Genomic DNA, 16,125 nt, shown 5'->3' with positions numbered 1-16,125 from the left:
GGGTGTGGCTTGAAGTTGAAAGACACCACTTACTACAAATGGTGGCATGAAGTTGAAAGGCACTACTTACTGCAAATGGTGGCTTGGTGTGGCTTGAAGTTGAAAGGCACTACTTACTGCAAATGGGGGGCGTGGGTGCATTGGCTTGAAGTTGAAAGGCACTATTACTGCAAATGGTGGCTTGGTTGCTTTGGCTTGAAGTTGAAAGGCACTACTTACTGCAAATGGTGGCATGAAGTTGAAAGGCACTACTTACTGCAAATGGTGGCTTGGGTGCTTTGGCTTGAAGTTAAAAGCACTACTTACTGCAAATGGTGGCTTGGGAGCTTTGGTTTGAACTTGAAAGGCACTATTACTGCAAATGGTGGCTTGGTTGCTTTGGCTTGAAGTTGAAAGGTACTATTACTGCAAATGGTGGCTTGGTTGCTTTGGCTTGAAGTTGAAAGGCACTACTTACTGCAAATGGTGGCTTGGGTGTGGCTTGAAGTTGAAAGACACCACTTACTGCAAATGATGGCTTGGTGTGGCTTGGAGTTGAAAGACGCCACTTACTGCAAATGATGGCTTGGGTGTGGCTTGGGAGCTTTGGCTTGAAGTTGAAAGACACCACTTACTGCAAATGGTGGCATGAGGTTGAAAGGCACTATTACTGCAAATGATGGCTTGGGTGCTTTGGCATTAAGTTGAAAGGCACTACTTACTGCAAATTGTAGCTTGGGTGCTTTGGCATTAAGTTGAAAGGCACTGCAAATGGTGGCATGGAGTTGAAAGGCACTACTTACTGCAAATGGTGGCTTGGTTGCTTTGGCTTGAAGTTGAAAGGCACTACTTACTGCAAATGATGGCTTGGGAGCTTTGACTTGAAGTTGAAATGCACCTCTTACTGCTAATGGTGGCATGAAGTTGAAAGGCACTACTTACTGCAAATGGTGGCGTGGGTGCATTGGCTTGAAGTTGAAAGGCACTACTGTAAATGCACTTACTTCCTGTTTGCACTGTATATTGATTTTAGATAAAACGCTACCACTTACGGCTGTGATTTTTGGCCATCTTACTCAGTCCCCCCTCCGCTGAGCAGGTGCAGAGAATTCTTCCCATCAATGAAAAATAAAAGTGTTATTAGTTTTTATTTAAATGTTGAGAATCTCTCTCCTGTCAATCACTCCATGAAAGCCACACCTTTTCTGGTGGGGTGGGGGGGGGAGGTGTTATAAAACCCGGAAATGTGGGTGTGGCTCAGTCTTTGCAAGATGGAGGAGGGAGAGGTCACGACTCGCTGTCTTTAGTGGCTTTGCACCCTACTTCAAATGGTATGAAACTGCACTTGAATTTGGTGGCCTTGCACCCTGCTAGAAATGGTAAGAAACTGCACTTGAATTTGGTGGCCTTATACCCTGCTTGAAATAGAATTTCAAGGATTAGCCGTGAGTCAACTACCAGCCCACCAGCTGTGAGTGAGTGAGTTGCCAGCGCAACAGGCTTGATTGACTGAGACGCCAGCCCAAGAATCCATTTGGCGCACAATTTGCATACTAGCCCTCTGGAAACCAGTCCCTTCAGCCCACAACACCCATACTAGTGATCCAGAAAGCCCCCCCCCCCCAACTGGCCACCAATATTAGAATTGGTGGAGAGGTGGAATATTGCGTTGGATGACCAGCCCTCCTGTGTGATGCTGGGACCCAACGGGTCCCACTTAGTCTAGTAAGCAATATAATTATATTATCTTTCCTAAAAAAAATGCTTGCATACCCTTCTTCAGACATTCCTTCTAGCCAGAGAGGCTGCCTGCCCCGCTGAGTCGCTCCACACAAATGTACATAGATGAAGAAGGGTTTCGGCCCGAAACGTCGCCTATTTCCTTCGCTCCATAGATGCTGCTGCACCCGCTGAGTTTCTCCAGCATTTTTGTGTACCTTTGATCAAAGATCCTATGATTTTATGAAGTTGCATGAGGTGGGGCCCCAGGCGCTACGTAAATGCAACAGGTTTCATGGCCTATTACATTTTTCCTTCGCTATTCGAAAAGGCCCATTTCCTTCGCTCCATAGATGCTGCCTCACCCGCTGAGTTTCTCCGACATTTTTGTCTACCTTCGATTTTCCAACATCTGCAGTGCCTTGTTAAACAAGGTTTCATGAAAGTGCTGGAGGTGTGGCCCCAGGCGGGCTGACCACGTCCCCGCCCCGCGCACGAGCAGAGACAGCCGCCCGGCCCGGCCCGCTCCTCCCACTACTCCTACTCCTCCTCCTCCGCTGCCGTCGCCGCCATCTTGCCCCGCTGCGGCGCGGCTCATTCTCACTCGAGTTCGGCTGCGGGTCGCTCTCACTGGGGACGGCGAGCAGACGCTATCACCACAACAACAACGAACGGCAGCGCGAAGGAAAACCCCATGGTCTCTTTAAACAGTTGTTATAATTGGCCTCAATCGTCGGCATGGGTTAGCTGTAAAACTTGAGCGACAAGCTGAGCGTCGGAAGGTGTTTCCATGGTTACCGTTGCTGGGCCCGGGGGAAGAGCAGGGGACGTGCTCCAGGTAGGGAGTCTGACTGCAACTGACACTGCAGGTGACTCGCTGCATCTCGCCTGCCCGCTGCTCGCTGTAGCCTGGGTGTTCATGTGAGCCCACTGGCGAAGTGGATGGATGTCATACTGGGGAATTCTTGCTGAACTGTTTGCAAAAAAATGTATTTCACTGTACCTAGTACACATGACAATAAAGAAACCATTGTACCTTGCAAGCTAAAGAGACGTTTTGTCCATGGTCTATGCGTGTTTGCTTAGACTTTGTTATCTATTGCTTGGCATTTTTGTTAGCTTGAAATGCCAGGTGAAACTGTGGACTCTCCTGAAGTATTGTTTGCAGTGCACTGTGGCATAGGTTGTATTTGTCCTGTGAGCAGGGTGGCCTCAACTTACTTTATTAGACTTCAATTGGAAATAGTTTCAAGAATAATTGCAAACCCATTTACTCATTCTCCATTTTTAGGTGATAACACTCTATTGTGTTCTTCACATATGCCCCACCAAAGAAAGAACTTGAGGGACTTCAAAGATTTCCAGAATGATTGCCTAGATGAGTTTGTTCTTTAAATTCACCTCCAGTTTAAGTTCCATTTGGAATATTTTGGAGGACCAAGAAGAACCAAGAACCATTGATACTTTATATTTCGACCTCGTTGTTGCATATGCAATATATTACATTGAGGATGCTCTTCAAACTGTGAAGCATCTTGGACAATACAGCTCACCTGAGGAGCATCTCCAGCAACAGACTGGTTCCACCAAGATTCAGCACAGAACGCCTCAGGAGAATCTTTTTTCCTGTGGTTATCAAACTGTACATACAACTCCTCCCCCTTTTGTCATGGGGTAGATTGACTAACTCCCCTCCTCTCCCCTCAAATCTTTGCACATTCTGGACTTTCCACGTCACTTTAATTTCATGTTTCATGTATCTGGTTGTGTTTTATGACTGTTGGCAGACCAATTTCCTTCCTGGGATAAATAAAGTTCTATCTTATCAAATCATAAAGCATTGTATGTATTGTAGCAACTTTTAACTTTAATACAATTGAATTATGGAAGAATGCATAAGAGACTCAGTAAAATGTCAACAGAGATGACTTTCTACTTGCTGCATGCTTTTAAAATACAGGATTGCACACGTTGCCCGTGTAGTCTGATATGATTTAGTAGCAGCGATGTTGATTACATTTTGTTGATCTTCACCAAAACTACCCAGATTGTTGTAACTTTGAACATTAAGATTTACCTTGTAGTGTCAAAACATATTTCTGTTTACTTTGTGGACTGTTTGGGTTTTGTTATCTTTGTCCATGATTGTGGTGAAAGTATTTTCAAAGGTAGGAATTAAACAAACAAACAAACTTTTGATATGGACACAAAATGTGGGAGTAACACAGCAGGACAGGCAGCATCTCTGGAGAGAAGGAATGGATGACGTTTCAGGTTGAGATACTTCTTCAGACTGAGAGTCAGAGGAGAGCGACTTTTGAGTATCGTTGACCTTTCTCTTTATTCTGAGACCATGACTCAATTATATATGGGTTTGCACTTTAACTTTAACATAGCCTCCTACTACATATTACATAAGGGGGGAGTAAAGTTTATTTTCTGCCAACTTATCTTTAATTTATCACTAGGAATGGTACAATATTAGAGTCCTACTGTTCTTTCCTGAATCTAAATTAATTGGCATCAATCCCATGGCTTTGTTCCCACATTAGAGGCATAGAGTCAAACGAAACAGAAACCGGGGACCCATCTAACCATTTGGCCCATAACCCTCTAAACCTTTCCTATTCATGTAGCTGTCCAACTGTAATTTAAATATTGTCATTGTACCTGCCTTAATTGCCTCCTCTGACAGCTCATTCCATAAACACCTTACTGAATGAAAATAGTTGCCCCTCAGGTTCTTATTAAACCTTTCCCCACTCACACTTAAACCTATGTCCTCTGGTTATTGATTCCCCTAATTTGGGTAAAAGATTCTGGGCATTCACCCTATATATTCCCCTCATGATTTGATACACTTCTAAAGGATCACCGCTCATCCAACCAATGGTTCTTTATCATCATGTATATATATGTACAGTGAAATTCTTTTTTTGCATTCAGTTCAGTAAACTGTTGCTATACCCAAACGAAATCCCCAACAATACAAAGAAAATATGAACAGTCCACTGAAACTGCATTTAGGAGTTGCGAGGTTTGGGCTTTATTTTTATTGTCTGGTCAATGCGCCTGGTCTTCTGGAGCAGAACCTGATCCAGATAAACCTCAGGCCTCCAGCCTAAGCCTTTGTCCAGATCATCCAGTGAACCGTCATCCCTTGAGAGCGCGGAAGGTAAGACGCTGGTTCACTCTCTTACCGGCCCTTTGTCTTGTGTTCGCTGGTCCTCTCTGTTCTCCTCTCCAGTTTTCCGATCCTCAGGGTATGAGCAGGGGCCGGGCTTGGTCCTCTACAAGCCGGCCACCTCCAGCCAGAGCGTACATATTGGAGAAATGTCAAAGGGTATATTGAACAGTAAAGCAAGAGACCCATAGCTGCTAGCCCACGCTGCAACAACGCCTCAGCAAGAAGGCTTTTGTTTATGTATGCTACATATATTTCTAATCTTTGGAAATTAAGTGGAATTCACCAATATATGAGGGCATAAGTGAATGACTGGCCTTGTGATGTTAATGCAAAAGAATTGCCACTGAAAAACCATGCCTAAGTGGGACAATGAAATGAAATTAACAGCATCAGCAATCATTTAAAGTAGATACGGGATAGGGCAAAGAGGAAACAACATCTTGGGTGAGGTGCAAGGTGAAAAGTAGTTACCAGATGGGTTGAGAGCTTAGTGAGTCAGACATGTATCAAGAAGGCAGACAATAAAATCCTTGTAATGAGGCAAATCATTATTAAATCATACCACAAGCAATTTTAATTGTTTTCATTATTATTTACAGCAAGATGTCCCATCTTTCCAGTGAGGATGAGTCAAGCCTTCAATCTTTAGTTAGACAACTATTGAAGAGTATTAAGGAGAGAATTGTAGGTGCACCTTCACTTGAATGTGTGGAAGAGATTTTGCTGCATTTGGAAGAAACAGATGAAAATTTTCACAAGTATGTTAAGAAATGACAACATGTTGATTTGAATATTAAGAAGAATGAACTAGTTGAAGCTCAAACATGGGTGCCTAATTTTGGATTGTTGTTGCAATTCACATTTATCCTTGATTATAGAAGCACACGAGCAGTGGATAGAAGTATTTATATAATTAAAAATTTCCAGATTGTTTTATGTCTATTAATTCTTCATACTGTCATTTTTCATTCATCATTTGAGAACTGGATGATGGCATGGATACATTTATTTCTCTAACTTGCCTCATTGTGCGTTTTGATGAGAGGATTCTCATATGAAAAGTCCAAAATAAGTTTTGATTTCCACGCTCTTGCATGCAAATTTTGCATTATTCTCCAAAGACATGGATATGAATTGGGCGGGACGTGAAATGTTACTGAAATAAATTGGAAGTGTTGCATTTAGTATGGGGAAAACCAAAGTTAGTGGATTAAATCACCTTAAAATGCTTGGATGCAGTTTCGTTGTTTCAACTTCATTTCTACTTGGAATGTCCTTGGTTTTTAATGTTCCGCTAGACCAAGTGCAGACCCGCCAGGTCTGCTCCCCCAACGTAATATTCCACCACTCACCTGTCCCCCCAACGCAATATTGGACCACTCACGCATAGCCCCCAACTGCACAGGCGCGGCTCATTTCTCCTCATCCCCCAGCACTCCCTCCTCCTCCTCTTCACCCTCGCTCTTCAATCCCTAGAGAGGGAGGGGGGGCAGAGAGGGAGGGTAGAGAGGGAGGGAGGGGGGTAGAGAGGAAGGGAGGGGGGTAGAGAGGAAGGGGGGAGGGGATAGAGAGGGAGGGAGGGGAGTAAAGAGGGAGGGTAGAGGGAGGGGAGGGGGGTAGAGAGGTAAAGGGGCGGACGGGGTAGAGAGAGAGGGTGTTAGAGGGAGGGGATTAGGGGGGGAGGGAGGGTAGAGAGGGAGGGAAGGGGGTAGAGAGGGTGGTAGTGAGGGTAGGTAGGAAGGAGGCATCTCCTTTTCCACCCCTCCCCATCTCCCTCCTTCAAACTCCCCCCATCTCCCTCTATCACCCCACTCCCCATCCCATCTCCCGCCTCCTCATTTCCCTCATCCTCCTCCCCTCACTCCCATTCCCTGCCCCAGGACCTACCCAGGTCATAGAGCAGCGCCAGGGCCTGTAACTCTGCCTGGTTCACGTACTCAGCCTGGCCCTGGCTGTAGACTGCAGCCATCAACTCGGCCGCCGCCTGGGCTCCAGTCCAGGCCCCGACTTCATCTCTGGGCTCGTCCCTGACCCCAGACCCAGGCTCGTCCTTGGTTCCAGCAGCGGCTTCTTTCTCGGCCCTGGTCACAGCCCCATCCCAAGCTCCGGGCATGGCCCTCACTCCAGCACCAGGCTCGACTCCAGCCCAGTTCCCGGGCACGGCGTGCAGCACCACCATCCCCACCAGGTACCGGGCGTCGGGCGCTAGCAGCCGTCATCAGTCCTCATTCACCACGAACGCTGGAGTGCCCCTCCCTCCCGGAGTGTCCCGTCCTGCCTTGCGAGTGCATTGTGACGTCACTCGGGTTTTTTTCCAAAATGGGTGAGTTTTTTGTGCTCTTTTTTAAATTTAAAGGATTAATAACTTTGGAAATATAGGTGGGAATGCGACGGGAAGATGTTTATCGCCACGACGGGAAAAATATGAGTAGGATACGTGAAAATGGGAAGGCTGTGGCCTAGCGTTTGGAAGAAGATAGGAGAAGCAGATCGACACATCGTGGGCACAAGCAAGACGAAGACTTTTAGTTATATAGAGATGTCACAGAGAAAATACTAGTTTGTTGTCACTATCTTTTCCTTGGAATTAAGTACTGAAACAAATTATTCTACATTTATTTTGAACCTGTTGACTAAGTAACATCTGGGCTTTAATACAATTTGGATCAATAATATTTTAAACCACCTATTTGAATTCTGTGCAAAAATAGGCATTATAATACTTTGCATATTTTTTTCAGTAGTTCAATAGGACTGAAGGTATATTTAGAGAAACCTTTATCACTTGATGACATTGACTGCAATATCTTTTTCACCAGTATTAACAGTTGGGCGGAAATAATATAGATTGTAATACATGTATGGAAAGCATAATTAACTTCTTTGATTTGAATGAGCAGAATTACAGTATGTAGAATGCTTTATAAGCATGATTTGTTTTATTCAATTTCCATTAAAATTGGTACACAATAATAAAATAACAAATTGATTAGAGGAACCTTTTACATTTATGTGATAAGGGTATTAATTTCTCTATATCAAATTTCTGTGATTTAAGTTATGAGTTGGTGAAGTACCTACGGAACCATATTGATGACATACTGGGCTCCGTGATTGAGAAGGAGACTGAGAAATGTACTGGAGAAGGTCGAACTTTAGTTTCTGGTCAAGATACACTAGTTCAACAAGTTACCAGAAACATTCGAGAATCGAAAGAGTAAGTTATATTCATTTTGCTTTAGAATTTCCTTTCTATTTTCTCCCAGAAAGACCCTCAATGAGCACAACAATTTTAAGTGATTTAAAAGATCATAGATATTTGACGTGCATCGTCTTATTTACATCCTGAAGCTTTGCCTCACAGTGGAAATTAAGGTTGCTGTAAATCTCAACTTGTAAGGAGAGGTTGATTAGGCTGGGTTTGTTTTCCCTGGACTGGAGAAAGCTGAGGGGTGAACTGATAGAGTACAATAATATGAGGGCAATAGATAAGGTAGATGGTAAAGTTACAAGAAATATTCAAGAATCCAATGAGTAAATTATATGCCTTTTGCTTCAGAATTTCCTTTCTATTTTCTCCCAGAAAGATCCTCAATGACCTCAGAAATTTGTTACGTGCTTTAAAAGATCATAGATATTTGACGTGCATAGACTTATTTAAACCTGAAGTGTTGCCTCACAGTGGAAATGAAAGTTGATGTAGATCTCGTGACAGGGGCATCTAAGATGAGGACATAGTTTTAAGGAGAGAGGTATGACATTTAGAGAGTAATAATAATAATAATAATAATAAGCCTTTATTGTCATTGTACGTGGAAATACAACAAAATTAGGAGAGCTACTGATCAGTGCAACCAAAACGTCCAAACAAGACAAAAACACATCCAATACATTCAATACATTATTTAACTGCTTAAAATAGTAGATAAATTATAATTATCACAACTAGGTAGAATATTGCACTGGGAGAATATTACACTTTAAAATTTAATAAATACTTTAAAAGAGTTTAAAAAAAAGAAGAAATATTAGCTGAGTGGTCTGTTTTATAGTGGAAGGGGTGACAGCATTCTCATGTTGTGTGGATATTTGAGGAATTTAGAGTTCTAATGGCCCAGGGAAATAAACTGTTCTTGAGTCTGTTTGGATGTTGACACACCTGTACTGCCTACCAGAGGGCAGGAGGTTGAACATGAACTGTCCAGGATGGGAGGGGTCTTTGATTATTTTCTTGGCTCTACAGAGGCACCGAGAGTTGGAGATGTCTTCCAGGGAAGGCAGAGGGCAGCCGATGATTTTCTGGGCAGTTTTAATCACTCTCTGCAGGGCTCTCCTGTCTGCTGCTGAGCATCCAGCATACCACACCGTGATACAATATGCCAGCACACTCTCGATGGTGGAGCGGTAGAAGTATTTACTAAGAAATATTACTAAGATAGAAGTATTTGTTTTACATAGAATGGTTGGAATGCACTCCCTGATGAGGTGGTGGAGGTAGATACTTTCACAACATGTTAGAAGCATACATACAAGCACTTGAATTGTCAAGGCCTGGAAGGCTATGGACTTAATGAGGTAAATAGGATTAGTGTAGAATGGTGTAATGGCCAATGTGGATGTTGGCGGTGGGGGCTCAAAGTGTGTCTGTGTTGTACGACTAAATTATTATTATAAATTTATAGATTGTATCATTCTGGATCGGTCAAATATCATTGAGTAACCTCTTTAGTGAGCTGTCAATGCTGATTCAGTTCTGCACCATTGACTTTTTCTTTTTCTATATATGGTGCTTGACCTGCTGGGTTTTTCAGCTATTTTCTGTACATAATAGTCTTCTAATAAGGGACATAGAACTGCAAATTCCTTGGAGGAAGAACATTTCCATGACCTTTAAAATGAATCATTGAGGAACACGGCTACACTCCAAAAGAATGGTTTAGTGTGGATTAGACAGGACACCTTTGGAAGAGGATAGCCATTTCAAGACAGCCAAGGATTGACTTTTTCCTGGAGGCTTTTCTAAGGGCAGATTTGCTTGATCAGCCACTCAGCAAACTTTAGGACCCTAAAGGGATATTGAAACGTTAGTTTTGCTTTGGTGTACTGATTGAACAAAAAATACTAAATGATGATATGCTATTTTGTGATTATATCATGCTGTTTCTCTGCTCTATTTAACAAACATTGCATGTCGAAAAAATATCATGGACGACAGAGACTTGCTTATTATTACCAATTCCCCCGACATCCAGTTAACATCAAGGACATGGTTGATGATATCTGGGGTAGTGCATTTGTCTGCTAATACCATGTCATTGTTATAACCTGTAGACCACTCTGCTATTGATCTGTTTAAGGCTTACAACCAGCAATATGTAATGATGAAAAGTTCACTAATGAGGATCTATTAGAGCTTATGCACCAAAATCACTGGAGGAATAAGAAAGATAGACACAATATGCTGGAGTAACTCAGCGGGACAGGCAGCATCTCTGGAGAGAAGGAATGGGTGACGTTTCGGGTTGAGACCCTTCTCCAGACGGAGGAATAAGAAACCTGGCAACATGTCTAAAAGTGCTCGCCATGAGCAGGCTTTTGGAGTTGTTCAGCCATAACAAGAAAAGGATACTCATCTTCAAAGACACCAGTCAGAACATCAAGACATAGTGGGGTTCTGCTAGGTACACTGGATCCAAAAAATGTGATGGTTAATTAGCTGCTGTAATTTGCCCTTTCGTGTCAGAAGACAGAAAAAGAACAAGGGAAGTTGATGTTCATGCGAGAACGAATACGTTCAGGGCTTCAGAGAAATATTGGGATTGATTGGATTTGCTCTCCTGGGAGTCAGCAAAGACATCAACAACTGAATGACCCCCTTCTGAGCTGCAACAAGCATCACTTTGGCCCATATACCTGGACGTCCTTGAACCTGTCTCAATGACTGCTTCAACAGCCCTCATGCTTGGACAATTAAAAAAAATGTGCAACTCTCTATATGAAGATACTTTTTAGCCTGAATCTTTAGCCTGAATAACTTGAGATTGTTAATCCTGGTTCTAAACACAGGAGGCATCACGTATGTATGAATTTTGTAAACCATCAGAAGAATATTATATGCTTCAATGAGATCAATTTTCATTCTTCCAAACTGAAGGATGTTTAGGCCCAGTTTTCTTAAATACTCCTCATGTAATAACTTCCCCGTCCCAGGAATGAATCTGGTGAACTTTTGCTGCGCTCCCTATATTGTAAGTGCATTCTTCTTCATGTAGGAATAATAGACCTGTACACAATATCCCAGATGGCGGTTTCAGCAGGACCATGGATAATTGAAGTAAAGTGTCTCTCATCTTGCAGTTATGGGTAGCATTCATTTTCGTTATTGGCTTGCTGTACTTTCATGTTAAGTGGATGTGTATAAGGATAACCAAGTTTCACTGAACCCCACCTTTCAATCTCACTTAAAAAAAAAATAGCCTTTTAATTTTTCTACCAAAGATGGTGACTTTGTATTTTCCCCCAGTGTACTCCATCTGTCATGTTCTTGTCCATTCTTTTAAGCTGTCTCTATTTTTTCGAAGCTCCTCTGTGTAACTTTGTACATTTTCACGAAGCATGGACAAATTATACTTGATTCCCTATCCAAAATATTAATGTAGTTTTTGAACAAATGGCCACCAATCTCTGTGGCACTAGCCACAGCCTGTCAATCTGAAAATGACCCCGTTCTCTGTTTTCTGCCTTTAACCAATCCTCAGTTCACCTCAGCGTATTACCATATCTTCCACCTACACCGCTTCTCCGTGGATTGTCACCTTGTCGTGGTGGAGAAGCCTGTGTGGACCTGAGATCCTGAGAACGATGCTGTCTGGAGCTATGCTCCTGGTAGGGCCACCCATCGAGGGGGTAAGGTCGAGGGGGAGGTCTCTGACAAAGATCAATCCAACCAAGACCTCAACGGTGGAACAGGCGGAGGACGATGGCTGGCCTTAGTGGAGCGTCACAACGGCTGGGAAGGCGGATGAAGGCTGCAGCAGAAAAGGGTCTCCGGTCGTCTTGGACTCCATGCCACTGGATCCTGACCCAGATCAGTCAAGGACCGTGGGGTGACTGTCTGTGCACCTGTCTCCCCACGTTAAACAAAGTCACGCACAGGCGTCCTCCATATATGGAATAGCGCCCTGGAGACAGTCCATGGACAGCCAAGGGGCCTAAGAAGAACCTACACCGAGTAGAGTGCATTCCAATTTTGATTAATTATCTCTTGGGTGGTATCTTATTGAAGATCTCCTAAAAACGTAAATACACCACATCAACTGGTTCACTTACTTATTTTGCTACATCAGTAAGATGTTAGATTAGTCAAATATTTCCTTTTAGGAAATCCATGTTGACCAGCCACATTCTACTATTATTTTCCAAGTACCCTATTATACTTCCTTATGATTGAAATTATGCTTCATAAAATTACTCACAACATGATGGAAGAGTTTAATATATACAAGATAATTCCTTGGTTAATTGTTAAGTTGTTATGGCTCGTTTCAGATACAAGGATATGATGCGATCAATGAAAAATAGTATGATGATAGTCGTTGAGTCCCTAATTAATAAATTTGAAGAAGATCAATTGAAGAAAGAAGAACTACACAGGAAAAAACAGCATGAGCAACATACTGATTACTGCATGGAAAATTGCTCAGACAGTGGATCATTATTCAATCAGGTAAATAACTTGATAATTGTTCTACTTTTCTTATGAGTATTATTGCTGAATGATAATTTAGTAACGAAGATAGAAACAAAATGCTGGAGTAACTCAGCGGAACAGGCAGCATCTCTGGAGAGAAGGAATGGGACGTTTCGGATTGAGACCCTGCTTCAGACTGATGATCAGAAAGAGGTAATTTAGCAACCATGGCTTAGCATTTGTGAACAACAGCGATGCAATAGCAGTTACCACTAATTAGTCAGGGAAGAGGAAAACTAAACGGCGAGAGAGAGGGTGGCACAGTGGCGCAGTGGTAGAGTTGCTGCTTTACAGCTCTTACAGTGCCAGAGACCCGGGTTTGATCCTGGCTATGGGTGCTTGTCTGTATGGAGTTTGTACATTCTCCCAATGACTGCATGAGTTTTCTCAGAGAACTTCCTCCCACATTCCAAAGATGTACAGGTTTGTAGGTTAATTGGCTTGGTATAAATGTAATAAAATATCCCTAGTATAGTGTTAATGTGTGTGGATCACTGATCGGTGCAAACTCCGTGGGCCGAAGGGCCTGTTTCCATGCTGTATCTCTAAACTAAACTAAACTAGAGATATGCGGAAGGGTAAGGTGTGAAGACAACAGATCATAGCAGATGTTGATAAGGAAATGTAGAATGGTTCATTGTTAGCTGAGGGGAAGGTGATAACACAGCATACAATCAGTAATATTTAATCAGGAGGACAGTAGAACTAGTCGGAGAACTAGGATGGAGGAAGGACGAGAGAGAGGGAAAGCAAGGGTTACTTGAAGTTAGAGAAATCAATATTCACATCGCTGGGTTGTAAGTTGCCCAAATGAAACATGAGGTGCTGTTCATGCAATTTGGTTAAGCTTCACTCTGACAGTGCTGGAGGCCCAGGACAGAATGGTCAGTATGAGAATGGGAGGGGGATTTAAAATGTTTAGCAACTTGGAGATCATGTAGGCCTAGGCAAAATGAAATGGGTTTGAGGTTGAATCTGCTGACTATATAGCATTGGACCATAGAGTTCATTGTTTAAGAAATGCAGTTGTTAACCTTGGATATTCTTAAATTTTGAGTCTGTTTAAAGTAGGAGCTTTAGAAGACAGGACTTTTCAATGCTAAAAATTCTGTCCAATGTGGCATTGGTGTGGAAGAAACGATGATTTCCCAGACATCCATTCACAATTTTTTCTGATCATTCTTAATTTCCAAGGCCACATTCCTTGGGCTGCACAGTGCCACGGGGGCTAGTGCTGCTGATGCCTTCTAATAGTGACAGCAACATGGGTTCAGCCCTGACCTTAGGTGAAGTTTGGTCTCCTGTGAAATAATCAAAGGGAAATTGGTGAGCATGAGGGAGAGGATAGGTCCGAGTATTACAGAGATGAGAGGGGAAATGGGATTGTTCATTTGGGAGTCCGCAAGGACTCAATGAGCTGAATGCTCTCCATTGTGTGTCAGAATAAACATAGAAAATAATAGAGACAGCAACTGGTTACTAGCCATTTTAATTCCCCTTCCCCTCCCCATATTGACTATCCTCAACCGTCTCCATTGTCACATGCAAACAGAAATAACAATATCTCATATTTGCCGATTTCAGGTAATTACCCCTGTTTGCCCCTTTTTCTCCACTGCCCGATCCTTGGCACCTTCCTCCTTCTCCAATTCTTTCATCATTTCATTTCATTTTCCACCCATCCCTGCCACAGTCCCCCATTTTTCATGCTATGTCTCCACCCTTCTTTCCACCACCTGACTTGTTTGCCCATCAGATCCTCTTCAACTTGATCCATCTATTGTTTGCAAGGTTTTGCCCCACCTCTTCCCCTCATCTTTTTCTGCTGGTTATCTCCCCTCTGCTACCTCATTTAGAGGAATGGTCTCGACCCAAAACACCATCTGTCCATCTCTCTCCACAAATGCTGTCTGATCTGCTGAGTTATAGACAATAGACAATAGTCAATAGGTGCAGGAGTAGACCATTTGACCCTTTGAGCCAGCACCGCCATTCAATGTGATCATGGTTGATCATCCACAATCAGTACCCCGTTCCTAACTTCTCCCCATATCCCCTGACGGTCTATCTATCTCTCTTGAAAGCATCCAGAGAACTGGCCTCCACCACCTTCTGAGGCAGAGAATTCCACAGACTCGCAACTCTCTGAAAAAGCTTTTCCTCATCTCCGTTCTAAATGGCTTACCCCTTATTCTTAAACTGTGGCACCTGGTTCTGGGCTCCCCCAACATCGGGAACATGATTCCTGCCTCTAGCGTGTCCAAACCATTAATCTTATATGTTTCAATAAGATTCCCTCCCATCCTTCTAAATTCCAGAGTATACAAGCCCAGCCGCTCCATTCTATCAACATATGATAGTCTCGCCATCCCGGGAATTAACCTTGTGAACCTACGCTGCATTCCCTCAATAGCAAGAATGTCCTTCATCAAATTTGGAGACCAAAACTGCACACAATATTCCAGGTGTGGTCTCACTTGGGCCCTGTACAACTGCAGAGGACCTCTTTGCTCCTATACTCAACTCCTCTTGTTATGAAGGCCAACATGCCATTCGCTTTCTTCACTGCCTGCTGTACCTGCATGCTTACTTTCAGTGACTGATGAACAAGGACCCCCCAGATCCCGTTGTACTTCCTCTTTTCCCAACTTGACACCATTTAAATAATAATCTGCCTTCCTGTTTTTGCCACCAAAGTGGATAACCTCACATTTATCCACATTAAACTGCACCTGCCATGCATCTGCCCACTCACCCAACCTATCCGTCACCCTGCATTTTCAAAGCATCCTCTTTACAGTTCACACTGCCACCCAGCTTTGTGTCATCTGTGCATTTGCTAATGTTACTTTGAATCGCTTCATCTAGATCATTGATGTATATTGTAAATAGCTGCGGTCCCAGCACCGAGCCTTGCGGTACCCCACTCGTCACTGCTTGCCATTCTGAAAGGGATCCGTTAATCCCTACTCTTTGTTTCCTGTCTGCCAACCAATTTTCTATCCATGTCAGCACTCTACCCCCAATACCATGTGCTCTAATTTTGCCCACTAATCTCCTATGTAGGACCTTATCAAATGCTTTCTGAAAGTCCAGGTACGCTACATCCACTGGCTCCCCCTTGTCTATTCTCGTAGTTACAGCCTCAAAAAATGTTCTTTTTTTGTAATAGATGTTGCTGCTTTATTCAATGTTGAAACTGAGTGCAAGATGTAGGCATGATATTGTCCATAAGGGATTGTTTAACAACATTGGTGTCTGTGGATAGCAGTCCTAAGTTTCTCTGAAAACCAACATATCAGTAGAATTGTTTTGCTTTCTATTGTTGCTGCTGATGCTTGTGACAAAAGTAGTTAAGATTAAGTAAATCTGGGAGTCTCAAGAAAATAGTCCGAGGATTCAGAATGAGAACCAGCCATGCATCTCATGATTCTATGGCTTAATTAGGCTTTATACACCTTATTACTGTAATTGATGTAAAAATGGTGTC

The 16,125-nt window shown here is 43.0% G+C and overlaps 1 protein-coding gene across 2 annotated transcripts in view; it reads left to right on the top strand.

Moving 5' to 3' along the window:
* The first annotated feature begins 2,223 nt into the window (after positions 1 to 2,223).
* The window catches only part of tbc1d32 (TBC1 domain family member 32), a 150,212-nt gene continuing 136,310 nt past the window's right edge, over positions 2,224 to 16,125 (top strand). For both annotated transcript variants that reach the window (XM_033021187.1, XM_033021186.1), the window contains exons 1-4: positions 2,224 to 2,536; positions 5,485 to 5,643; positions 7,944 to 8,102; positions 12,434 to 12,611. In XM_033021187.1, coding sequence (XP_032877078.1) covers positions 5,489 to 5,643; positions 7,944 to 8,102; positions 12,434 to 12,611 — 492 coding nt within the window. In that variant the 5' untranslated portion in view covers positions 2,224 to 2,536; positions 5,485 to 5,488. The remainder of the gene's footprint in view (positions 2,537 to 5,484; positions 5,644 to 7,943; positions 8,103 to 12,433; positions 12,612 to 16,125) is intronic.

This window comes from Amblyraja radiata, chromosome 5 (genome assembly GCF_010909765.2).
Source record: "Amblyraja radiata isolate CabotCenter1 chromosome 5, sAmbRad1.1.pri, whole genome shotgun sequence".
NCBI classification, from domain to species: domain Eukaryota; kingdom Metazoa; phylum Chordata; class Chondrichthyes; order Rajiformes; family Rajidae; genus Amblyraja; species Amblyraja radiata.
The sequence above is the reverse complement of the archived record's forward strand: the minus strand, read 5'-3'. Positions and strand labels throughout refer to the sequence as shown.